General features: G+C 42.5%; 1 protein-coding gene across 1 annotated transcript in view; it reads left to right on the top strand.

Moving 5' to 3' along the window:
* Positions 1-2,899: 2,899 nt before the first annotated feature.
* LOC149499005 (small ribosomal subunit protein mS47-like) overlaps positions 2,900-26,276 on the top strand; it is a 32,641-nt gene continuing 9,264 nt past the window's right edge. The window contains 3 exon segments of the mRNA XM_089721578.1: positions 2,900-2,971; positions 3,091-3,246; positions 25,010-25,081. Coding sequence (XP_089577704.1) covers positions 2,900-2,971; positions 3,091-3,246; positions 25,010-25,081 — 300 coding nt within the window.

Here is a 26,276-nt window from a genome sequence, read left to right as displayed (position 1 = left end):
TTTGTCACCCTAGACCCAGCATTCGGCACATCAAAAATTTTTCCCAAATCAGCGTAAGACAACGCTTTGGTCTCTCCCTGAACCTTAACAGAGATTGACTTTGTTCCATTAACTTTCAGAGAACCATAAAATTCCTTAACCAAACTTTCATAGCACAGTTTGTTCAGAGACAAAAAATTCATCCAACCTTGAAACTCAAAGAGTTCCTTAAACTCAAACTCATCGCTACCAAAGAATTTCCAATCAATTACATATGAGCATGAGAGGATATGGAGAAAGAACAGATTAACCTTTGTCGCGTGCCCTAACTGCTTGTTTATTTGAAGTAGTAGTTTCTATTTTTACTTTCTCTGGTTCCTCTTCTTGCTGTTTCTGCTTCGACTCTTTTTGCTCATATTTCTTTGAGAGCTTTTTTAGGAGTTGAAGCTCTTGCTCAGTTAGAGAGTTGGATGAGGAGTTGGCACTTGATTCGGCCATTGTTGCAAATTTCGAAACTCAGAACAGCTTAGGGTTTTGGTTAGCAAAAAGACGATAGAGAGAATACAAAGCAGTTAATAGAGAATAAAGACACTTAAGTGGCGGAAGAAAAAATAAAGAGCAGTTTTTAAAGGGAATTCAAAACGACAAATAAGACAAAAGAAATAAAAGAAATAAAAGAAATAAAATAATGAAACCGCCAAAGTACTAAAGACAAAAAAACATAATAAAAATAAACACACACAATAAAGTAACTGTTTTTGGATTTAGTCTAAAGCAAGTCTGATAATGACATTAGAAAGTCATATCAGGGCGATGTGCGTTTTAGACAAAAATCATTTTTCACACAGAGCAAAAATTAGAACATAGCAAGGCTTCTATTTTCATACATAGAAAGCAGTTTAGAACATACTTACAAAGTTCTTAAGTTATAAGTTTAGAACTAACATACCAAGTTCTCTTCTAATTGAGCAGAATTGACTTTCATTCAAGGGTTTGTGAACCCTCCCCCCTCCGAAAGGCAAAATCATGCTAGAATGAAGGATGCTCACATGTGTGTTTTATGAAGTCGCCACCTAGTTTATTTTTTATAAGGGAAAACTAAGAAAGAACCCTAAATGACTCCAATTTTAATTAACCTAAGTCTAGATTAATTACCCCAAAGTTTAAGGCACAATCTACGAACCCGAGCTGGATCCCGAGACTATGTCATGCTGATTAACTAATCTAAGTGTAAATGCTTTGCAAGGTAATATGATGCAATTGGACTAGGAAAATGTTTTGGTAATTTCGACTTGCCGCTCGGGGTTAAATCCCGAACGTGCCTACGTACTCTCGTTTGAATGAGAGATCAAAGCCGACGTAGTTCGATAAAGCCTATTTAAAGGCATTTTGAAGGGGTATGCTTCATGCATGAGTGTGTGTATGCTTCGTGCATTTTTTAGGCATTTTTGCCAAAGATTGATTGATTTTCTGTTTTAGGCATTTGTTGCCAAAAGGTGTTTGATTGGGCAATTTATTGCCAAAAATTGATGTTTGGGCTTTTTGTCGCCAAAATGGTTGATTAAGGCAATTTATTGCCAAAACGTGATTGATTAAGGCTTTTAGCCACAATTATTGATTAATTGGACTTTTGGCCGAACTGTTCGAAATAAAGGCAATTACACCGTAGTTATTAATTAACTAGGCACTTTAGCCGATATGTTCGGAGTTTAGCATTAATACCACGATTATTGATTAACTGGGCATTTTAGCCTAAACTTACTTACTTTAAGGCAATTTGCTGCCAAAATGACGATGATGTGAATGCAGTAATTAGAATTTAGAGTAGAAGAGAATATGCACAGAATGCTGAAATTAAATGGGCAGAGTTTCGTTATTACCTGAGTTAATCGGCGGCTGCTTCTTAGCTTCAGCTTGAAAATTCCAGATTAAGCTCCTCGTTTGGGGAATATTAATTGGAATTAATTCAATTAAGTGACCAAATATCACAATGGCAGAGTAATAAAAAGCCTACACTAAATGCAGAAAAGCAGTAAAAGAATCGCAAGGAGCGTAGGGGAGAAGAGAGCGTCCGTCAACACAGACTGAGTGCTTAAAACTGTCGATTCGGGGCTGTATTTATAGGAAAAAATAGGCTGGAGGGCGGGTTCCGCCGCCGTGGAGGGCGGTAGCTACCGCCGTACCGTGGACGGTGGGCGCTGTCGCCGTGGACGGCAGTAGCTACCGCCGTGGACGGCGACTGCTGTCCACTCGCTAGTTTTTCGTTCCAAAGGCTTTTTCGGGAGTTCCGTACCTCCAAAAAATATTCCGGGACTAGTTCTGCGATCCTCGTAATTTTTCGGACGTTTCAAGTACCATATTGGCATACTTTCGGTGAACTTTCCGAACGACCTTCGGTCCGGCCGGATTGTTTGCAGTCCGGGAAAATAGGCTTTTTGAACCTCAAAATTTGAGGATTCACAGTTGCCCCCCACCGACAACCATAAAAATGATTTATGGGAGTCAGTGGTTGTCTGGAAAACAAATTTTGAAGGTGAAAATCGGACGCGTCCAGAAGACCCGCTCGAAATTTGAGCCAAAAAGCAGTTTTCTCTAGGAAATCAGTCAACTTCTTTTTTTTTTTTTTTCAAAAATGAATCCCTTTTATAACCACAGCATGCACAATTGGACTAGGAGTCTCTCCAAAGTAGAAAAGATCAACTTGGGGAGGTACGGTCTATCTCCTATTGCTACCCTTAGGGAAGTAGTTATAGACTGGGATTTTTTATAAGCCTACATCAGATTTTGGGACCCGGAGGCCCACGTTTTTAGATTCGGTGCCATGATGGAGGAAATGCGTCCTCTTTTTGAGGAATTCTACAAGATTATAGGGTGCGATCCCAATGCCCCTTGGGTTAGACATGAGGTCAAAGTTGGGTATATGCGGTCATTTGAAAGTCTATTCCAGTTCAGCCGGCCACATGCTAGGGCCATGGTTGTGGATGACCAAAAGGCAATTCTGCTACCACTGATTTATGAATTTTCAGAGACTCGACCAAATGACCCAGACCGGATGAGGCTGAGGATGCGGCTTTTGTTTTCTGCTTATTGGCGGGTTTCTTGTTTAATAAGGACCCAGGATTTGGAGATTTACGATTCTATCCGATGTTTCGTCAGATGAAGGACATGGGCTGCATCGGCGGTATTGTGCTAGTCGAGACTATCCGAAGTCTTGATAGAGCTGCCTTGGGTTTTGAGAATTGGACTGTCTCTCCGATCATTCTCCAGGTATTTTCCCTTCTCCTTCTCCTTATTGTCTCTTTTTTTCTTTTGGTTCATTCATTCGTAATAGAAATGATCTATACTCAGGTTTGGTTAAAGGACCTCCTCCGAGTGGTTGCTGCTCCTACTTTCTTGCCTTATAACCCCTCTCAGTATCGTATGCGGAGGATATTTATCACTCATCCGTCTACTGATGCATGGACCTCATGGCTGATTGAGTTGGGTCCAAATGAGGTACTGTGGTACATTTCCTGGTATGACATCACCTGCTTTATCCAGGTTAGCTTCCGCCACACCCGAGTTTACCTGCTAGGCCTTACACATTGCACGTGGTACTGCGCTTCGCACATTTTAAGGCAGATGGGGATAGACCAGACTGTTTCAATTGTGGATGGCACTTCCGTGGATTCAGTTATTACTCCGGGTGTTACCCGAGCCATCCTTAAGGCCTGGGTTAGAGATCATCACATGGTTAGGCCCCTACCTAATCCTGCCGGTGTTCATACTTCTCCAGAGTACTGAACCTGGTTCATTGCTGCTGTTTGGCCTATTGAGAGGCCAAGGAGGAATGCACTGCTGAGTGCACTTAAGGGTTGGGCTAAGGTTGGCACCGATGATGCGGCCGGGACTGATGAGGAGATTGTGATGGCTCGTCGAATAAGCGAGGTTGGAGAGGGTTTAGCACCTAAAGACGACATTGAGGATGTTGCCCCACGTAGGCGACGGGATGCTTAGATTTTTTTTTTGGACTTTGGATTTTATCTGGAATTTTGGCTTTGGATTTTTTCCTTTGGATGTGTGTTTTTTTTTTTTTTTGGACTTTATGGACTCTTTTGCTTTGAAATGGAATGACATTACAGTTTTGACTTTTGGGCTTTCCAAGCATTTCCCAATTTATTTATTCAAGCTCTAACTTTTGCCTAAGCCGCCCTTTCGGGTTTTCAGCTTAGCGGGCCCCAACTTTTGCCTAAGCCGCCCTTTTCGGGTTTTCAACTTAGCGGGTTCTTTTTTTTTACACTTTTCTTTTCTTTCCTCTTTTTTTTTTTTTGTTTTTTTTTCTGGCAAAGAAGAATGAATTATTAAATGATTTTTCCATTAATGTTTAGACCGCGCCCAAAGAGGGTTGCCTACATATCTCCGATACATAATTTCTTTTTTTCGAGGAGAATCAGGTCTAATGTAGCTCTTTTTTACATCATGCAATGATTATAATTACACATAATATCTTTTTAACTGATCTAAATTACATGGATTCGTGAACTCCAAACCATCTAAATCAGTCAAAATGATGGCTCCGCCGAACAGTATTCTCTTTAGAATGTAAGGCCCAGCCCTATGAGGGCGGAACTTCCCACGTGGGTCTATGACTGGTTGTCTAATTTCTTTCAAGACCAAACACCCTTCTTCCAATTTTCGGTCTTTGACCTTCTTATTAAAATGCCTAGCCATTCTCCTTTGGTAAACCTGAGTTCGGTGGATCGCTTGTAATCTTTTCTCATCAATACCCAGGAGTTGGAGGTGGTAATTCTGGACCCAATCTGCTTCGCTAATTTGGCTTTCCCGGATGATTCTTGCCGACCGAACTTCCAGTTCAACAGGCAGCACTGCCTCCATACCATATACCAAGGAATACAGAGTTGCTCCGGTGGGCGTTCTGATTGAAGTCCTATATCCCCATAGGGTATTCGGTAACTGTTCATGCCAAGCTTTGTGCTTTTGAACTGTCTTCTGCAAAATGACTTTTATAGCCTTATTTGCAGCCTCTACAGCCCCATTTGTTTATGGACGATAGGGTGAGGACTTATGATGTTGGATTCTCTTTTCTTTCAACAAATCAGAAAATTCACTCTGAAAGTGGGACCCATTATCAGTGATGATCTCGAATGGCATTCCGTACCGACAAAGGATGTTAGTGTGAATACTCAAATTTTGAGGTTCAAAAAACCAGTTTTCCCAGACTGCAAACAGTCCGGCCTGCAACAGTGCCATGCCAATTAGTTTGACTTTGCTACAGTAAATCCGACAATATTGGCTAAAAGAGCCTAGTTAATTAATAACTACGGTTCAATTGCCTTATTTCGAATAAATCTGGCTCAAGTCCAATTAACCAATAATTGTGGCTAAAAGCCTTAATCAATCGCGTTTCGGCAACAAATTGCCTACAGTTTAATCAATCTCATTTTGGCAACAAATTGCCTAAATCAACACATTTTGGCTAAAAGCCTTAAAATCAATCATTTTGGCGACAATCGCCCAATCACATCATTTTGGCAAACAGATTGCCTAAATCAACACATTTTGGCTAAAAGCCTTAAAATCAATCATTTTGGCGACAATCGCCCAATCACATCATTTTGGCAAACAAATCGCCTAAATAAACCATTTTGGCTAAGAGCCTTAAAATCAACGATTTTGGCGACAAATCGCCCGACAACCGTTTTTGGCACAAATGCCTTAAAACCAACACATTTGGCGACGAACGCCTAATCGAATCAATCGATCCTTTGGTAAAATGCCTAAACAAACATGCACAAAGCATACACACACTCATGCATTAAGCATACACCTTCAAAGCCCTTCAAAGAAGGCCTATCGAACTACGTTGACTTTGATCTTCCATTCAAACGGAAGTACGTAGGCACGTTAGGGATTTAACCCCGAGCGGCAAGTCAAAATCACTCAAACATTTCATTAATCCATCATTCACCTTGCAAAGCATTCATTCATCAGTTAGTTTATCAGCATGACATAGTCTCGGGATCCACCTCGGGTTTGCAGACTGTGCCTTAAACATTGGGATAATTAATCTAGTAACTAGGTTAATTAAAATTGGAGTCACTCAGGGTTTTTTCCTAGTTTACCCTTAAATAATTAAACAAGGTGGCGACTCACACACATCATGTGCATTTCTTCCTTAGTCACATGCATCCATATGCCTATGATATTCGGGGTAGGGGTTCACAGTTTGGCGACTCTGCTGGGGAATTATGTAATCATTTTGCATAAAGTGGACTACAATTGCTGTGTAAACTAACCCGCCCTTCTTTAGGGTACTATTTTGTTGTGCCTTGTTTTGCAGGATATCCTAGCACGAATCAAGTGTTCTTTCTTTAAGAATATTTGATAAGGAAATTTGGACTTAATTGTAAAATGTGATTAAGACATTAAAACTTGTTGATTTATCTGCACGATTGAGAATCCTTTTCTCCATTGCATAAAACAAATGAACTTCAAATGAATTTCTTCTCTCTCTGTTCAAATTTCTGAGTCTGGATAGCAAGTAGCGCTGATCGACAGGTCTCTTTGATTATGTCGACGGACAGCCAAAGCGTGCTCCCTGTTACCGCAAACCATCCCTAATCCTTTTGGGGGTGGCCCATGAGTATGGTACCGTTGGACCCACGCGAAACTCTTTGTTTCACATGTGGTTAGGTATATCCTTACTCAAGGTTCAAGGGTCCCTTAATAAGCCAATTCTCTATTTGTGTCATAACCTATAGAACCTATCCTTTAAGGCTATATGCACCCAATGATGCTGAATCATTCCATTAAAATGAATTATGTTTTGATATTGTGCGCATTCACGCATTCATCCCATACTTCACAAAAAAAAAGACTCTTACAAAAAAAAAAACATTCCATTTCAAAGCTGAAAATTCACATTTTGGTCCCTAAGACCTGAAAACTTACATTTTGGTCCCTAAGACCTAAAAAATCACATTTTTGGTCCCTGAGACCTGAAAAATTACATTTTGGTCCCTGAGACCTGGAAAATTACATTTTAGTCCAAAAATTCACATTTTGGCCACAAAGGCCCAAAAATTCACATTTTGGCCACGAAGGCCCAAAAATTCCCAATTTGGCCTATAAGGCCCAAAAATTCACATTTTGGCCACAAAGGCCCAAGAATTCCCAATTTGGCCCCAAAGGCCCCGAAATTTCACATCTTGGCCCCTAAGGCCCTAAAATTCACATCTTGGCCCTCAAGGCCCTAAAATTCACATCTTGGCCCCTAAGGCCCAAAAGTTCACATCTTGGCCTCAAAGGCCCAAAAGTTCACATTTTGGCCACAGAGGCCCGAAAATTCACAATTTGGCCACTAAGGCCCAGAAACTCACATTTTGGCCTCTAAGGCCCAAAAAATCTCGATTTGGCCCTAAAGGCCCCAAAATTCCCATCTTGGCCCCTAAGGCCCAAAAGTTCACAATTCGGCCCCTAAGGCCCGAAAGTTCTTATTTTGGCCACAAAAGCCCAAAAAATTCTCAATTTGGCCCCAAAGGCCCAAAAGTTCCCAATTTGGCCCACAAGGCCCAAAAATTCTCAATTTGGCCCCAAAGGCCCAAAAATTCACATTTTGGCCACGAAGGCCCAAAAATTCCCAATTTACCCCAAAGGCCCAAAAATTCACAATTTGGCCACTAAGGCCCAAAACTTCACAATTTGGCCACAGAGGCCCGAAAATTCACAATTTGGCCACAGAGGCCCGAAAATTCACAATTTGGCCACTAAGGCCCAGAAACTCACATTTTGGCCTCTAAGGCCCAAAAAATCTCGATTTGGCCCCAAAGGCCCAAAAACTCCCAATTTGGCCACAAAGGCCAAAAAATTCACATTTTGGCCTCTAAGGCCCAAAAAAAAAATTTTCTTTGAGAACTTAGGGCCTTTCGAAAAGTCGAGGTGTCCAGCCCTAAGCACTCTACCTTACATATCACATCCCATTGGGTTCTATCCTAGGTGTCCTAGCATACCAACACTATCCTACCAACACTACCCTACATTGTTTGGTCATACCACCCCACACCACAAGGGTCAAGTCCAAATACCTTACCCTTACACTACCCTACCTCACACTATCTCACATCCCCTATGAAAACACCTTATATAGGATAGTCTAATCATTTTGACTATGTCCTTTCACAGGTACCCCTCCAAAGACCATCTGCACCCGAAACGCCAACTGAGCTCTCACCCACAAGACCAATTTCACCAACCGCACCAATGGCATCACTCACCGACATCTAGAACCTCATTGAACAACTGGAAGCCAGAATGGAGGCTAGAATGAATGAGGCATTGGCTGCCCAGAGGACTGCCTTAATAGCTGAACTAGGTGGTGATAATGGAAATGGGGCTTCCGCTGGGGGAAGTGGACCTGCTACCTCCAATCAGGGTCCTGCTGCTGAACCGACAAACCCTGCCCTTAACCTGGATGACATGCCCTCCATAACTACTTCTGAGCTGGAAGCTCAGAAAATGAGAGAAAAATTGGAACTGTTGGAAAGGTCTATTACTGCCCTCAAGACACACAAGGAAGTGGTGGACATGGACTCCTTGTCCTTGTTCCCCGAAGCAAGACTGCCAACTAAGTTCAAGATGCCCAACATGGACAAGTTTGATGGAACCACTTGTCCCAAAACGCACCTGAAAATGTATGTGGGTGCCCTCAACCCCTTTGGCCTGAACAGCGAGCTCCTTGCTCAGTTGTTTCAGCAATCTTTGACTGGTGCTGCATTAAGATGGTTTGTAAGTTTGGATCGTTCCAAAATGAAGAATTGGGAGGACATATGCAATGCTTTCAACACGCAGTACCATTATAATATCGAAGTGGATGTTACCCGGAGGGAGCTGGAAACCACTAAACAAAAGAACAATGAGCCCTTCTCCTCGTTCCTTTCGAGGTGGAGAGCCAAAGCTGCTCAAATGATCAACCGACCCTCTGAACATGAACAAGTTGACATAATAATCAAGAATTTACTGCCTGTCTACCAGTCACAACTTCAAACACAGTACTTGCCTACGTTCCAATCGCTCATTGCGACTGCAACTAAGGTAGAAGACTTAATCCAGTTGGGTCAACTCAAAGAAGACTCATACAAGAAGCAGAATCATGCTCGGTCCAGTGAGACAAATGAAATAGCCAGTATAATCCCCACGAATCCTTTACGTGTTGGGAATTTGGGACACAATCAGCCAAGGAGGCAATATACTGATCTCAGCATGCCAATCCTTTTGGTGTTCCGAGAAGCAGTGAAAGCAAATTTATTAAAGCCCTTAGAAGCAAGGCCATTACCGAACCCCCTGCCTTGGAATTTCAAAGCCAATGAATACTGTGAGTACCATCAAGGACATGGGCATAAGACCGAATCATGCTGGACTTTGAAAAATCGTCTACAAGACCTGGTTGACAATGGGTCCATCATCCCCAAGAGCAAGCTGAACATCAACCAATCCCTTGCCTAACCATGGGATTAATGCAAAAAAAAAATTGCTGAACAAGAATCTTTCGATCCTTTCAAACTTTTCTTAGAAATGAATGAAGTTTGTGTCTGAGAAGGTTGAGATCAAACCTCCAAAAGAACAAAGGAATTGTTCAAGACCAACAACAACCTGTCTGATCGATTTAAGCATCGAGAAGAACGAAGTCACTACAGTCAATCCAATCCTAGTCCATCATAGTCCACCTAGAGTCTATCTTTTAGGGTCTAGTTTTTTCTTTTCATTTTCATTTCCATTCAAGTTTTCATTCAATTTAAATTTGTAAATCTAAGTGTCTTTTGTACACAAATTTTGTCTTATCAATAAAAAGGGATCAGTTTACGTTCCAATCATGTTTATACTCTCTCTCTATCTTTTCCTGTGAAAGCACAAAAAAAAAATCAAAAAAAAAAATAATTGAAAGAAAATGATGACAAAAAAAAAAGATAATAAAAATTGGCAAAGAAAAATGCATTCATTTGCTCTGCATCAATCAAAGCTGGGGGCATCCTAAGAAGCACCTTTATAAGGGAAGTTTTGAAGGGTAATCATGGAAAGGATCCAGCAAAAGGGTATGCAAGACTTCAAACAGTACCGAGGCAAAGCCAACTGAAGGGGTTAGGGCCAGAATGGTTTCTCCGAAAACCCAGGAAAGGAAGTTGCTCCAACGGAGAGGCGTCTGAATTTTGAGCTTAAAAGCGACAGAATAAAGAAGTTATGTTTGGAATTGGGTTGGGTCTGCACGAAGTCGCAATGCTATCCATACACTACTCAAGTCATCTCAAAATCAAGTTGCCTCGAAATTCTTTATGGAGAGGCTGCTTCTACGCAAGCAAAAGGAAAAACAAGACGAGAGGAACCCCTGGTCAAAAGGAAGCAAACAAGCAAAAAGAAAAAAAATAGGTGAAAAGGAACTTCTGCACAAAAGAAAGAAATCAAGGACAAAGCTACAGGAAATCAAGTTGTCAAAAAACGGGTCAACTGCAAGCTCTCCGTTAAATTCAAGCCCATCAAGGGTAGATGACTAATCATTTCAGCCATAAGGACAAAGATCAAGCGGCTGCTCACATTTTGAAAAAGCAGCATAAAAGGAGCAGTCATTTCCACAAATTGGAAGACAACAAACACCTTGAAAATCAAGCGCCAAGCATGGCACAAGTACAAGTGTCCTTATAAACAAGGATCATTTCTCAAAACAAGGAAGAGGAAGAGTCTCCTCAAAATTCCTTATGGAGAGGAGAACCATTGAGGAAATAAGTTTCAAATTCAGAGGAAGATCAAGTTCAAGAAAAGGAATCAAATTAACCTCAAGAATTCAAACATGGCGAAGCCACAAACTCAAAGCATAAAAGCTTCTTCAACACTCAAGCCACTCAAGTTACCACCACAATGTGGGTATTCAAAACTCTTTGTGATGAATACAAGTCATATTTCAGTCAACCCGTGGTAAAACCACTACGACAACAAAATCAGATTCGCCTAGGGTCATCACTACCATACGAGCTCGAGTCAATAAGTTGATTCAACATCATCAAGCCAAGAAGGAATCCCGCGAAGAAATCAAGCCAGAAATGAATTCTGCATCAACATCAAGTCGGGAATGAATCCCGTAAAGACATCAAGCCGGGGAGAAGTCCCGCGAAGAAATCAAGTCAGAAATGAATTCTGCATCAACATCCAGCCGGGAAGGAATCCCGCAAAGACATCAAGCCGGGAAAGAATCCTGCGAAGAAATCAAGACAGAAATGAATTCTGCATCAACATCAAGTCGGGAATGAATCCCGTAAAGACATCAAGCCGGGGAGAAGTCCCGCGAAGAAATCAAGTCAGAAATGAATTCTGCATCAACATCCAGCCGGGAAGGAATCCCGCAAAGACATCAAGCCGGGAAGGAATCCTGCGAAGAAATCAAGATAGAAATGAATTCTGCATCAACATCAAGTCGGGAAGGAATCCTGCAAAGACGTCCAGCCAGGAAGGAATCCTGCAAAGATATCAAGCCGGGAAGAAATCCCGCGAAGAAATCAAGTCGGAAATGAATTCCGCACCAGCCGAGCACGAAGTTCGCATCCCGGAAGGAACTACGAAAGACCTGATTCTCCCTATCCCCCGAAGAGTTCTTGGAGATACGTAGGCAGCCACAAAGGCGCGGTCACAAACATAAGTCTGCATCATAAAAAGCATTTTATCTTTGCCAATAAAAAAATATAATAATAAAAATAATAAAGAAAAGAGAAGAAAAGAAAAATAAAAGCTGGAGTCGAAAACCCGAAAGGGCGGCTTCAGGCAAGAATTGAGCCCGCTAGGCTGAAAACCCAAAAGGGTGGTCTAGGCAAAAGTTAGGGCAAAGAGCCTGCTAGAGTCGAAGACCCGAAAGGGCGGCTACTAGGCAAAAGTTAAGGCAAAAAGAAAAAAAAAAAAAAAGTGCTTTCAAAGGTCTTCTCAGGAGTATATAAATCATTTTTTCCAGGAACCACTGAATCCCTTCGAGTCAAAATTCACTACAAGAAAAATTTGAGTCTAAATCGAGTCTCTAAATCGAGTCTCCATCACCAGTGGTCATTCCACTACGAGTCACAAAAATCGAGTCATTCTCAAAAGTTCATTTTGAAAGCATTACTCTTTGAGTCATTCCTCGAAAAAAGAGAGAGAGGAAAATGTCAATTCAATCCCCGGGGTTTCCAAAACAACCCTAAAAAATGTCAAACATAATCGTTGGGAGGTAATCCTTTAATACCTCGTCTCCACTCGGACCATCGTTTCTTCGATCCTTTCAGACGAGCGATGTCATCCACATTGTCTGTTTCCTCGAGTCATATAAGTGGCTTTATTCTCATTGATTCCTCAATCGATTGGACAAGTACAACACCAATGTTTTGAAGTATTCCATGGTCAGCACCATTCTGTGGGCAAGAAGTGATAAGAACCTTCACCATTCTCCCATCACAGAAGTAATCACGAAATTTTTAGTCTTTCATTAGGAAGAAATTCTATTTCAGCTAATAAGGGCATCAATTCTCTCAAGTAGGGGGCAAAATCCTCCAAGTCGGATTCAGGGGCAAGTGTTATAAAAAAAAAAAAAAAATACACAACCCAGGGTGAAACCCAACCATCGTCAATCTCTTTTACACAAACCCAGGGTAGAACCCGGTTAATGGTTAACCTTTTTCTACATAAAACCTAGGGTGAAACTCTAACCAATAACCAACCGTTTTTCATCTAAAACCAAGCCATTTGATCATTTCGACTTTAGGTGGACCCTTGGTTCTCAAAGAAAAAAAAACAAAAATAAAACAAATCTCTTTTCAAGCCCTCATTAAGAGGCAAAAACATCTTTTCAAGTCCTCATTAAGAGGCAAAACATCTTTTCAAGTCCTCTAAGAGGCAAAATATCTTTTCAAGCCCTCATCAAGAGGCAAAACATCCTTTCAAGTCCTCATTAAGAGGCAAAATCTCTTTTCAAGCCCTCATTAAGAGGCAAAACATCTTTTCAAGTCCTCTAAGAGGCAAAACGTCTTTCAAGTCCTCTAAGAGGCAAAACGTCTTTTCAAGCCCTCATTAAGAGGCAAAACGTCTTTTCAAGCCCTCATTAAGAGGCAAAACGTCTTTTCAAAGCCCTCATTAAGGGGAAAACCTCTTTTTCAAGTCCTCCAAGAGGCAAAATTTCTTTTTAAGTCCTCAAAGAGGCAAAAACATCTTTAAGTTGCAAACATAGATCCATGCATTTGATCATTTCATTCCAAAAAAAAAAAAAAAAAAAAAAAAAACCAACGGCGGGGTTTCCTCTTCTGCCCATCCTCAAAATTTGCTCCTTCAGATGGCCACTGGCTCTCTTAAATCATTTTTATGATAGCCAGTGGGGGGCAACTGTGAATACTCAAATTTTGAGGCTCAAAAAGCCAGTTTTCCCAGACTGCAAACAGTCCGGCCTGCAACAGTGCCATGCCAATTAGTTTGACTTTGCTACAGTACCATGCCAGTAAATTTGCTACAGTGCAAACAGTCCGGCCGGACCGGAGGCCATTTTGGACATTTACTGGAAGTATGCCAATATGGTACTTAAAACGTCCGGAATGTCGCGAGGATCGCGGAACAGGTCCCGGAATATTTTTCTGAGACCCGTAACTCCCGAAAACTCCTCCGGAGTGAAAAAGCCCAAGTAACCGCGGCCCCTGCCGCCGGCGACCCGTTTTGGCCTATAAAATGGCCTCTCCCCCTTCATTTTTGACACCCCTGTCTGTGTTGACGGACGATCTTCCTCCCTCCCACGCTCCTTGCGATTTCTTTACCGCTTTTTGCATTTAATTTAATTTTTATTGCATTTTTATTGTGATTCTTGGACACTAAAATTAAACAAAATAAAATTAATTAATATTTCCTAAACGAGGAGCTTAATCTGGAGCTAAGAAGTGGCCGTCGATTAAATCAGGTACACAAACGAAACTCTGCTCATTTAATTTTAGCACTTCATGCATATTTCTCTTCTACTCTTAATAATTCTACAACCGCATAAATGCATTCACGTCATCATTTAGACAAATAAACTGTCTTAATTAAACATGATTAAACTCAAATGCCCGGTTAATTAATAATCGTGGCATTAAAGTTTAAATCCGACAATATTGGCTAAAAGAGCCTAGTTAATTAATAACTACGGTTCAATTGCCTTATTTCGAATAAATCTGGCTCAAGTCCAATTAATCAATAATTGTGGCTAAAAACCTTAATCAATCGCGTTTCGGCAACAAATTGCCTACAGTTTAATCAATCTCATTTTGGCAACAAATTGCCTAAATCAACACATTTTGGCTAAAAGCCTTAAAATCAATCATTTTGGCGACAATCGCCCAATCACATCATTTTGGCAAACAGATTGCCTAAATCAACACATTTTGGCTAAAAGCCTTAAAATCAATCATTTTGGCGACAATCGCCCAATCACATCATTTTGGCAAACAGATTGCCTAAATCAACACATTTTGGCTAAAAGCCTTAAAATCAATCATTTTGGCGACAATCGCCCAATCACATCATTTTGGCAAACAGATTGCCTAAATCAATACATTTTGGCTAAAAGCCTTAAAATCAATCATTTTGGCGACAATCGCCCAATCACATCATTTTGGCAAACAAATCGCCTAAATAAACCATTTTGGCTAAGAGCCTTAAAATCAACGATTTTGGCGACAAATCGCCCGACAACCGTTTTTGGCACAAATGCCTTAAAACCAACACATTTGGCGACGAACGCCTAATCGAATCAATCGATCCTTTGGCAAAATGCCTAAACAAACATGCACAAAGCATACACACACTCATGCATTAAGCATACACCTTCAAAGCCCTTCAAAGAAGGCCTATCGAACTACGTTGACTTTGATCTTCCATTCAAACGGAAGTACGTAGGCACGTTAGGGATTTAACCCCGAGCGGCAAGTCAAAATCACTCAAACATTTCATTAATCCATCATTCACCTTGCAAAGCATTCATTCATCAGTTAGTTTATCAGCATGACATAGTCTCGGGATCCACTTCGGGTTTGGAGACTGTGCCTTAAACATTGGGATAATTAATCTAGTAACTAGGTTAATTAAAATTGGAGTCACTCAGGGTTTTTTCCTAGTTTACCCTTAAATAATTAAACAAGGTGGCGACTCACACACATCATGTGCATTTCTTCCTTAGTCACATGCATCCATATGCCTATGATATTCGGGGTAGGGGTTCACAGTTAGTATGAACAAACTGTGCCGCCTTCTTGGCATTCAAAACCGAATAAGAGGCTGCCTCGATCCACTTAGTGAAATAATCTACAGCAACCAGGATGAATTGATGACCATTGGAAGCCTTTAGGTGGATCTTTCCGATCACAACTATGCCCCAAGTTGCGAAGGGCCAGGGTGATGCAATGGGATTCAAATTCACCGGAGGCTGTTTTTGCAGCTAAGCAAAAAATTCGACACTCATTGCACTTCTGCGTGTGCCTCACGTAATCTGCACTCATAGTTGACCAGTAATAACCTAGGTTCATAATTTTTTGAGCCAGAGCTATCCCGTGCATGTGTGAACTGGACTCCCCGTTGTGTAAGGAATCCATAACGCTTTGAGCTTCCCCTTCATCTACGCATCTTAGAGGTAAACCGTTCCAACTTCTTTTATATAGAACTCCCCTAGTAAGGAAATATCCGGATGCTAACTGTCTTAATGTCCGTTGATCAGTCTTCGAGGATCCATCTGGGTAAGCTTTGTTCCGAAGATAATTTTGTATGTCCCAAAACCAGGGCTTGTCATCGACCAAATTCATGATGTGGGCTGGCTATTTCTGTAGCCAAACTGTCAAAGGTCGAATGATTTGGTTCCCCTCTACATTGACCATGGAAGCTAAAGTAGCAAGGACATCAGTAAACTGGTTCTTGGCTCGGGGCAAGTAATGGAAAGACAGATCCTCAAATTGTTGAACCAATTCATCCAAGCGTTGTAGGTAAGGAACCAAATGCTCTTCCTTAATTTTCCACTTCCTTAGAGCTTGAGAGACTATTAAATTGGAATCCCCGAAAACCCAAAGGACTTTTATCTCTTTTTCCAGGGCCGCTTCTAACCCCTTAATGCAAGCTTCATACTCGGCTTCATTGTTGGTGCAGTCGAAATCTAACTTGACTGCGATTGGGCCGTATTCTCCACAAGGAGTTTTGAACACGACTCCAATTCCATTTCCGTGATAATTCGAAGCTCCATCAAAATACATCTCCCAAACATCATTTTCCACGTTCAAGAGATCTTCGTCGGGAAACTCCACTTCTTTCATTTCGTCTTCCACGGGCAGTTTCGCTAATTGGTCAGCCAATGCTCCTCCTTTTACTGCCTTCCACTGTACAAACTTCAAGTGATAGGCCGCGAGCACTGACACCCACTTAGCCATCTTACTGTCAAGAACCGGTCTCTCCATAAGGAATTTCAAGGGGTTCAATTCAGAGATAACATATGTGGTATAGGATGAAAGGTAGTGCTGCAACTTTGTACAAGCCCAAACTAGAGCCAGACATAACTTTTCTATCTTATTATACTTCAGCTCATAGTCTAGCATCCTTTTGCTAAGGTAGTACACGACATTTTCTACCCTGGTGTCTTCTGCTTGTTGAGCTAGCATTGCACCCATCGCTTCTTCCGTCACTGATAGGTACAATAGCAAAGGTTTTCCTGGCCTTGGTGGTTGCTGTGAACCCCTTCCCCAAATGTCATAGGCATGTGATGCATATGATGAATGAGAAGAAATACACGTGATGTGTGTGAGTCGCCACCTTGTTTAATTATTTTAGGGTAAACTAGGAAAAACCCTAAGTGACTCCATTTTTAATTAACCTAGTTACTAGATTAATTATCCCAATGATTAAGGCACAATCTACGAACCCGAGATGGATCCCGAGACTATGTCATGCCGATAAACTAACCGATGAATGAATGCTTTGCAAGGTAAATGATGGATTAATGAAATGTTTGAATGATTTTGACTTGCCACCCGGGGTGAAATCCCGAACGTGCCTACGTACTTCCGTTTGAATGGAAGATCAAAGTCAACGTAGTTCGATAGGCCTCTTTTAGAGGGCTTTGAATGACATGCTTAACGCATGGGTGTGTGTATGCTTAGTGCATGATTTTGTGTATGCTTTGTGCATGTTTGTGTATGCTTTGTGCATGAGTGTGTATGCTTCGTGCATGATTTTGTGTATGCTTTGTGCATGATTTTTGTTTAGGCATTTTGCCAAAAGATCGATTGATTCGATTAGGCATGTTGCCAAAAATGTTGATTTTAATGGCTTTTAGCCAAAATGATTTGATTTAGGCAATAGTTGCCAAAATGTGCGATTTAGGCGATTGTCGCCAAAATGGTTGATTTTAGGCCTTTGGCCAAAAAGTGTTGATTTAAGCAATTAGTTTGCCAAAATGTGCGATTTAGGCTTTAATGCCACGATTATTGATTAATCGGGCGTTCGAGCTTAATCACAATTTATTGTCGAAACGTGATTGATTAAGGCTTTTAGCCACAATTATTGATTAATTGGACTTAAGCCGGATTTGTTCGAAATAAGGCAATTGAACCGTAGTTATTAATTAACTAGGCTCTTTTAGCCAATATTGTCGGATTTAAACTTTAATACCACGATTATTGATTAACCGGGCATTTAAGCTTAATCAAATTAATTAAGGCAGTTTATTTACCAAAAATAATGACGTGGATGCATTTATGCAATTGTAGAATTATTAAGAGTAGAAGAGAAATATGCATGAAGTGCTAAAATTAAATAGGCAAAGTTTTGTTTACATACCTGATTTAATCGACGATCGCTTCTTAACTCCGGATTAAGCTCCTCGCTTAGGAAATATTAATTAATTTTAATTTGTTTAATTTTAATGTCCAAATATCACAATAAAAATGCAATAAAAATTAAATTAAATGCAAAAAGCGGTAAAGAAAACGCAAGGAGCGTGAGAGGGAGAAGGATTCGTCCGTCAACATAGACCGGGGTGCCAGAAAATGGCTGAAAATGGTCTATTTATAGGCCATTTTCAGGTCCAGGGCGGCAGGTGCTGCCTGGCTCGGCGGCAGCTGCCGCCCAAGAGGCTGGGCGGCAGCTGCCGCCCATGCTGGGCGGCAGGTGCCGCCTGGGAGGGCGGCAGGTGCCGCCCAGTCGGTGGGGCGGCAGGTGCCGCCCATGCTGGGCGGCAGGTGCCGCCTGGGAGGGCGGCAGGTGCCGCCCAGTTGGTGGGGCGGCAGGTGCCGCCCATGCTAGGCGGCAGGAGCCGCCGTGTCCGGCGGATGGCGCCGCCGTAGCTGGTGGTGGCCACCATGTCTCGCTCCGGGAGCTTTTTTGGGAGTTTCCGACCTCCAAAAATCATTCCGGGACCGGTTCTGCGATCCTCGTGAAATTCCGGACGTTTCAAGTACCATATTGACATATTTCCAGTAAATGTCCAAAATGGCCTCCGGTCCGGCCGGACTGTTTGCACAGTTTCTGCAGCAAAGTCAAAGTTGCTGCAGCAAAGTCAAATTTACTGTAGCAAAGTCAAACTAATTGGCATGGCACTGTAGCAGCGTGTTTTCCTCCATTTAAAGAGTTTCACATGCCACCAACAACATGAGAAGCCTCAAAATTTGAGTATTCACAGTTGACCCCCACTGGCTATCATAAAAATGATTTATGAGAGCCAGTGGTTGTCTGATGGATCAAATTTTGAAGGCGAAAACTCGGACCTTGGGCCAAATTGGGATTGTGGGGCCTTGGTCTGAGTTGTGAATTTTCGGACCCTAGGCCGAGTTTTGAATTTCCGGCCTCTGTGGCCTGAATGTTAATTTTCGGGCCTCTGGGGCCTGATTGTGATTTTTCGGGCCACTTTGGCCTGAATGTGATTTTTCGGGCCACTTTGGCCTGAATGTGATTTTTCGGGCCACTTTGGCCTGAATGTGATTTTTCGGGCCTCTGGGGCCTGAATGTGATTTTTCGGGCCTCTGGGGCCTGAATGTGAATTTTCGGGCCTCTGTGGCCTGAATTGTGATTTTTCGGGCCTCTAGGGCCTGATTGTGATTTTTCGGGCCACTTTGGCCTGATTGTGATTTTTCGGGCCACTTTGGCCTGAATGTGATTTTTCGGGCCACTTTGGCCTGAATGTTTTTTCGGGCCACTTTGGCCTGAATGTGATTTTTCGGGCCTCTGGGGCCTGAATTGTGATTTTTCGGGCCTCTGGGGCCTAAATGTGATTTTTCGGGCCTCTGGGGCCTGAATGTGATTTTTCGGGCCTCTGTGGCCTGAATTGTGATTTTTCGGGCCTCTGTGGCCTGAATGTGATTTTTCGGGCTTCTGGGGCCTGAATTGTGATTTTTCGGGCCTCTGGGGCCTGATTGTGATTTTTCGGGCCTCTGGGGCCTGATTGTGAATTCTTCGGGCCACTTTGGCCTGAATTGTGATTTTTCGGGCCACATCATGCACAGCTGGACTAGGAGTCTCTCCAAAGTTAAGAGGATCAATTTGGGGAGGTATGGTCTCTCTCCTATCGTTACTCTCAGGGGGGTAGTCATCGACTGGAATTTTTTACGGGCCTGCATCCGGCTTTGGGATCCAGAGGCCCATGTTTTCCGGTTCGGAGCTATGATGGAGGAGATGTGCCCTCTTTTTGAGGAGTTTTGTGCTATTATCGGGTGTGATCCCAATGCCTCTCTAGTCAGGCATGAGGTCAAAGTCGGATATGTTCGGTCATTTGAAAGTTTATTTCAATTCAGCCGGCCACAAGCTAGGGCGATGATTGTTGACGACCAGAAGGCAATTCTGCTGCCCCTGATTGATGAATTTTCAGAGGTTCTTTTAGATGACCCAGACCGGATGAGGCTGAGGACGCGGGCCTTTGTATTTTGCTTATTATCTGGTTTCTTGTTTAACAAGGACCCAGGCTTCGGGGATCTGCGATTTTGCCCTATGATTCGACAGATGGAGGACATGAGTTGCATTGGCGGCATTATGCTGGCAGAAACCATCAGGAGCCTTGACAGAGCTGCTCTAGGCTTCGAGGACTGGACAGTTTCCCCGATTATACTCCAGGTATTTTCCTCTCATCTTTTTTTTTTTTTTTTTTTTTTTTTTTTTTTTTTGGTTCATCCCTTTGTAATAGAAAGGATCCATTACCCAGGTTTGGTTGAAGGACCACCTTCAAGTGGTTGCTGCTCCTACCCGTTTGCCTTACAACCCTTCTCAGTATCGTATGCGGAGGATTCTGATCACATACCCGTCTGCTGATGCATGGACTTCATGGCTAATGGAATTGGGTCCAAATGAGGTGCAGTGGTTTGTACCCTGGTATGACATCATCCGCTTTATCCAGGTTAGCTTTCGTCATACTCAGGTTTACCTTTTAGGCCTTACACATTGTACCTGGTACTGCGCTTCGCGCGTTTTGAGGCAGATGGGGATAGATCAAACTGTTCCGATTATGGGTGATTCTTTAGCTGATTCAGCCATCACTCCGGGAGTTACCCGAGCCGTTCTTAGGGCATGGGTTAGAGACCATCACATGGTTAGGCCCTTACCTAATCCTGCTGGTATTCATATTTCTCCTGAATATCGGACCTGGTTCATGACCGTTGTCTGGCTAGTGGAAAAGCCAAGGAGGAATGCATTGCTGAGTGCACTCGAGGGTTGGACTCAGGCTGACGCTGGTGATGGGATTAGGACTGATGAGGAGATCATGTTGGCTCCTCGGACAGGCGAGGCTGGAGGGAGTTCAGCAACTGGGGATGACTCGGAGGACGTTGCCCCACGGAGGCGACGGGGTACCTAGACTCTAATAGGCTTTTGGACTTTTGGTTTTTTGGCTTTGTTTGAACTCTTTTGTCTTTTTGTTGGGGACTTTGGCTTTGGATTTTGGGTGTTATTTGGAATTTTGGATGTATGTTCCTTTGGATTTGGACTTTATTATTTATTTTTCTTGGTCTCTTTAGTTTTCTGCTTGACTTTGGACTGTTTGACTTTATTGCTTTCAATTGGGCATGTCATTAAGCTTTCCAAGCATTTTCCAACTTCATTTATTCAAGCTCTGATTTTTGCCTAAGCCGCCCTCTCGGGTTTTCAACTTAGCGAGCTACCCATTTTTGCCTAAGCCGCCCTTTTCGGGTTTTCAACTTAGCGGGCCCCGATTTTTGCCTAAGCCGCCCTTTTCGGGTTTTCGACTTAGCGGGTTTTTCTCTTCTTTTTTTTTTTTTATTTTTATCCTTTTTTTATTATTGTTATTATTATTATTTTTTTATTATTGGCAAAGAGGAAAGAATTATGGAATGATTTTCATTAATGTTTAGACCGTACCCAATGAGGGTTGCCTACATATCTCCGATACATAATTTCTTTTTTCCAGAGAGAATCAGGTCTAGTGTAGTTCATTTTACATTATGCAATGCTTATTACACAAAATATCTTTTTAACTGATCTAAATTACATGGATTCGTGAATTCCAAACCATCTAAATCAGTCAAGATGACGGCTCCGCCGGACAATACTTTCTTCAACACATAGGGTCCAGCCCAATGAGGACGAAACTTCCCACGTGGGTCTATGATTGGCTGTCTAATCTCCTTCAGGACCAAACAACCTTCTTCCAGCTTCCGGTCTTTGACCCTCTTATCAAAATGCCGTGCCATTCTTCTTTGGTAGACTTGAGTTTGGTGGATTGCTTGCAATCGCTTTTCATCCATACCCAAAAGTTGCAAGTGATAATTCTTAGCCCAATCTGCTTCGTTGATCTGGCTTTCCTGAATAATCCTTGCCGACTGAACTTCCAGCTCAATAGGCAATATTGCTTCCATACCATGTACCAAAGAATACGGAGTTGCTCCGGTGGGCGTTCTGATTGAAGTCCTATATCCCCATAGGGCATTCGGTAACTGTTCGTGCCAAGCTTTGTGCTTTTTAACAGTCTCCTGCAAAATGACTTTTATAGCCTTATTCGCAGCTTCTACAGCCCCGTTTGCTTGTGGACGATAGGGTGAGGACTTATGATGTTGAATTTTCTTTTGCTTCAGCAGGTCAGAAAATTCACTTTGAAAGTGAGACCCATTATCCGTGATGATCTCGAACGGTGTTCCATACCGACAAAGGATGTTAGTACGGACAAACTGTGCTGCCTTCTTGGCATTTAAAACTGAATAAGAGGCTGCCTCGATCCACTTAGTGAAATAATCTACAGCAACCAGGATGAATTGATGGCCGTTAGAGGCCTTCGGGTGGATTTTTCCGATCACGTCTATGCCCCAAGTTGAGAAAGGCCATGGTGAAGCAATAGGATTCAAATTGACCGGAGGTTGTCTTTGCAGCTTAGCAAAAATTTGACATTTGTGACACTTCTGCGCATGCCTCACGCAATCTGCATTCATGGTTGACCAGTAATAACCCAGGTTCATGATTTTCTGAGCCAAGGCTATCCCGTGCATGTGTGGACCAGACTCCCCATTATGTAGGGAATCCATGATGGTTTGAGCTTCTCCCTCATCAACGCATCTTAGGTGCAGGCCGTTCCAACTTCTCTTATACAGAACTCCCTCAGTGAGGAAATATCCGGATGCTAACTGTCTCAATGTCCGTTGATCAGTTTTGGTAGATCCCTCTGGGTAAACTTCGTTCTGAAGATAATTCTGTATATCCCAATACCAGGGCTTATCGTCGACCAAATTCATGATGTGTGCTGGCTGTTTCTGTAGCCGCACTGTCAAGGGTCGAATGACTCGATCTTCTTCTACATTGACCATGGAGGCTAGAGTGGCTAGAGCATCTGCAAACTGATTTTTGGCTCGTGGCAAGTAATGGAAGGATAAACCATCAAATTGTTGAGCCAATTCATCCAAGCGTTGTAGGTAAGGAACCAAACGCTCTTCTTTAATTTTCCATTTCCTTAAAGCCTGGGAGACTATTAAGTTGGAATCTCCGAAAACCTTGACGACTTTTATCTCTTTTCCTAGGGCTGCTTCTAACCCCTTTATGCAAGCTTCATACTCGGCTTCATTGTTGGTGCAGTCGAAATCTAATTTGACGGTGATAGGAATGTATTCTCCACAAGGAGTTTTGAATACAACTCCAACCCCATTTCCATGGTAGTTCGAAGCTCCATCAAAGTACATTTCCCAGACTTCACTTTCCAAGTTCACCAAGTCTTCATCAGGAAATTCTACCTCTGGCATTTGTTCTTCGACCGGTAATTCTGCTAGTTGATCAGCCAACGCTCCGCCTTTCACCGCCTTTCGTTGTACAAATTTTAAATCATAAGCTGCGAGCACCGACACCCACTTAGCCATTTTACAGTCAAGAACCGGCCTCTCCATAAGGAATTTCAAGGGGTTCGATTCAGAAAAGACGTAGGTGGTGTAAGACGAGAGGTAGTGCTGCAGTTTTGTACAGGCCCTTACCAGAGCAAAACACAACTTCTCTATCTTATTGTATTTTAGCTCAAATTCTAGCATCCTCTTGCTAAGGTAATACACGACATTTTCTACCCTTGTATCTTCTGCTTGTTGAGCTAGCATTGCACCCATCGCTTCTTCTGTCACTGATAGGTACAACAGCAAAGGCTTTCCTAGCCTTGGTGGCTGTAAGACTGGTGGGGATAACAGATATTGCTTGACTTGGTCGAAAGCTTTCTGACAATCCTCATTCCATTTTACGGCTACTCCTTTCCTGAGCAATTTGAAGATCGGACCACAAGTATTAGCCAATTGATTGATGAACCGGCTGATGTACTGTAGCCTTCCTAGGAAACCCCGAACTTCCTTTTCCGTCCTCGGTGCTGGTATTTCCATAACGGCTTTGGCTTTTGAAGGATCAATTTCTATGCCCTTCCGACTGACCATATGCCCCAGAAATACTCCGGATGTAGCTCCAAACAGACATTTTGCCAAGTTGAGTTTTAAATTGTACTTTCGAAGTCTAAGGAAGAACTTCTCAAGCGCTGTTGTATGTTCTTCAGCTGTTTTTGATTTAACAACCATATCATCCACGTACACTTCTACTTCTTCGTGAATCATGTCATGGAAGATGGTCGTCGCCATTCTTTGATAGGTTGCCCCGGTATTTTTGAGCCCAAAAGGCATGACCCTGTAGCAGTAGGTTCCCCACTCCGTGATGAATGCCGTTTTCTCTTTGTCTGGCACATGCATCATTATTTGGTTGTACCCGACAGCAAGATCGGTCAAGGAGACCATCTCGTGTCCCGCCATTCGGTCTACCAATAAGTCGATATGCGGCAGGGGGAAGTCGTCCTTCGGACATGCTCTATTCAAATCCCGATAGTCCACACACATTCTGACTTTGCCATCTTTCTTCGGCACTGGCACAATATTTGCTAACCATGTCGGGTAGGCAATGGGTTCTATGAATCTGTTCTCCAGTTGCTTGGCTACCTCCTCCTTGATTTTCAAGGACCATTCGGTCTTCAGCCTTCTTAGCCTCTGCTTCACTGGCTTAGCCTCGGATATACTGGAATCTTGTGCACCACTATTGCTGGGTCAATTCCTGTGATGTCACTTGCCTTCCACATGAAACAATTGGCAAACTTCCTCAAGCATTCACTGACCTGTCCCTTGTTCACACAGTCAAATGCAATGTATGTATGTTCATTTTCTTCTTTGCCAATTATTATTTTTTCTTTTTCATTTTTTATTTCATTTATATGATTATTTTTGCTTGGAAATGCTTGGAAAGATAGACACGCGGGGTAGTCAATAATTTGCAAGCCTTTATTGATCATGACAGAATTGTCTTCAAAGATTACATCAAATTTGAAATCTGGATTTTCAAAATCCGACACAGATGACTCAAGACTGGAACTGGACTCTGACTCGGTTTCAGACTCGGGGTCAGACTCAGACTCAATACAAGACTTGATTACAGATTTTGACTCTAGGTTTGACTCTGGAGGGGGTTTATCAGCAGCGCGCTCCTCCTCGGCGTACCAATTGGTGAGAGGGCCTTCGTTCGGCTTGATCAGGCTCAGCAGATCTTGGTCCCCATCATTTCCTGTGATAACTGCAATTTCGTCAAGGAGACTAGGTTGCATGAAGTCTTCCACTTCCGGATCGGTCTTCGTTTCAGGCTTGTTACCCCATACATCAGAGAATATTTCTAATCCAGGCAGCATCTTTTTAGCAGTCGGGCAGTAAAATGGTTCTTGGAAGTTACGATAAGGAATCGTCTCTCCCGATTTGCAGAAGTGACTATTTAAAGTCAAGAAGTGTGATGGCATCTGTATGTTTTTCTTCTTTCCTCTTCTGGTCTTCTCAGCACGGTCTTCATCAGTAGGCTGATAACCTAGCCCGAAAGTCCCTTCATTCACCGGACATTCCCAGGCTTGCAATGCGGGGTATGTCTTTCCGGACCTTGCCATATTCATTCCCGGCAGATAGGACATTTTCAGCATTAAAGGAACTATGCAATTTATCTACACCGTCCCGAAATCAAAGAGAATTCGGGAGTTTGTAGTCTTCCCTTCTATGAACTGCACAGTGTCAAATTGAAATCCCGAAAGGGGCAAGTTGGTAGTCTCAGGGTTGACCTCAAAGAGAGGCTCGCCTTTCGGCTTTTTCAACTGATTGTAGTCATCTCCCTGGATAGTAATAACCTTGTCCTCATAAGGAAACTTGACTTTTTGGTGTAAGGACGAGGGTATTGCCTTGGCATGGTGGATCCATGGTCGACCCAAAAGTAGATTAAAGCTGGTCGGTACATCAATTACCTGGAATGGGACTTCCATCACAGCTGGCCCGACTGTCAATTTTAGCATAGCAACCCCCAATACTTCCCTTCGGGTACTATCATAGGCTTTCACTATCTGGTCAGATGGAATGAAATCTGTCTCTTCTAACCCCAAACAGCTGGCTACCCTTAGTGGGCAGACGTTCAATGCTGACCCATTGTCAATGAGAACCATGGGTACAGTTTTGTCTCTAGTCTGAATGGTGACATAAAGAGCATTGTTGTGACTGCTTCCCTCCTTAGGTAAGTCATCATCAGAGAACCCAATGCTTTGCATTTTAGATGATTGAGTGAGGGTGGACACTAGCACTTCAGGGCTAACCTCTGCCGATGTCTGAAGTTGGCTCAAAGCCTTGCAAAGAGCTTGGCGATGAGGAAAAGATGATGCTAAAAGTTCCCAGATTGACACCTTAGCTTGTGTCTTTTTTAATTGTGATAGGACCGGATCCTCCTTCTCCTCTGTTCTTTGGTAGGGATTATTTGGAATTTTGTCCAAGACTAAA

This window comes from Jatropha curcas, chromosome 1, assembly GCF_041381405.1.
Source record: "Jatropha curcas cultivar XTBG-Jc1 chromosome 1, XTBG_Jcur_1.0, whole genome shotgun sequence".
Classification (NCBI taxonomy): Eukaryota; Viridiplantae; Streptophyta; class Magnoliopsida; order Malpighiales; family Euphorbiaceae; genus Jatropha; species Jatropha curcas.
Note: the sequence above shows the minus strand (reverse complement) of the source record. Positions and strands in the feature narration are given on the sequence as shown.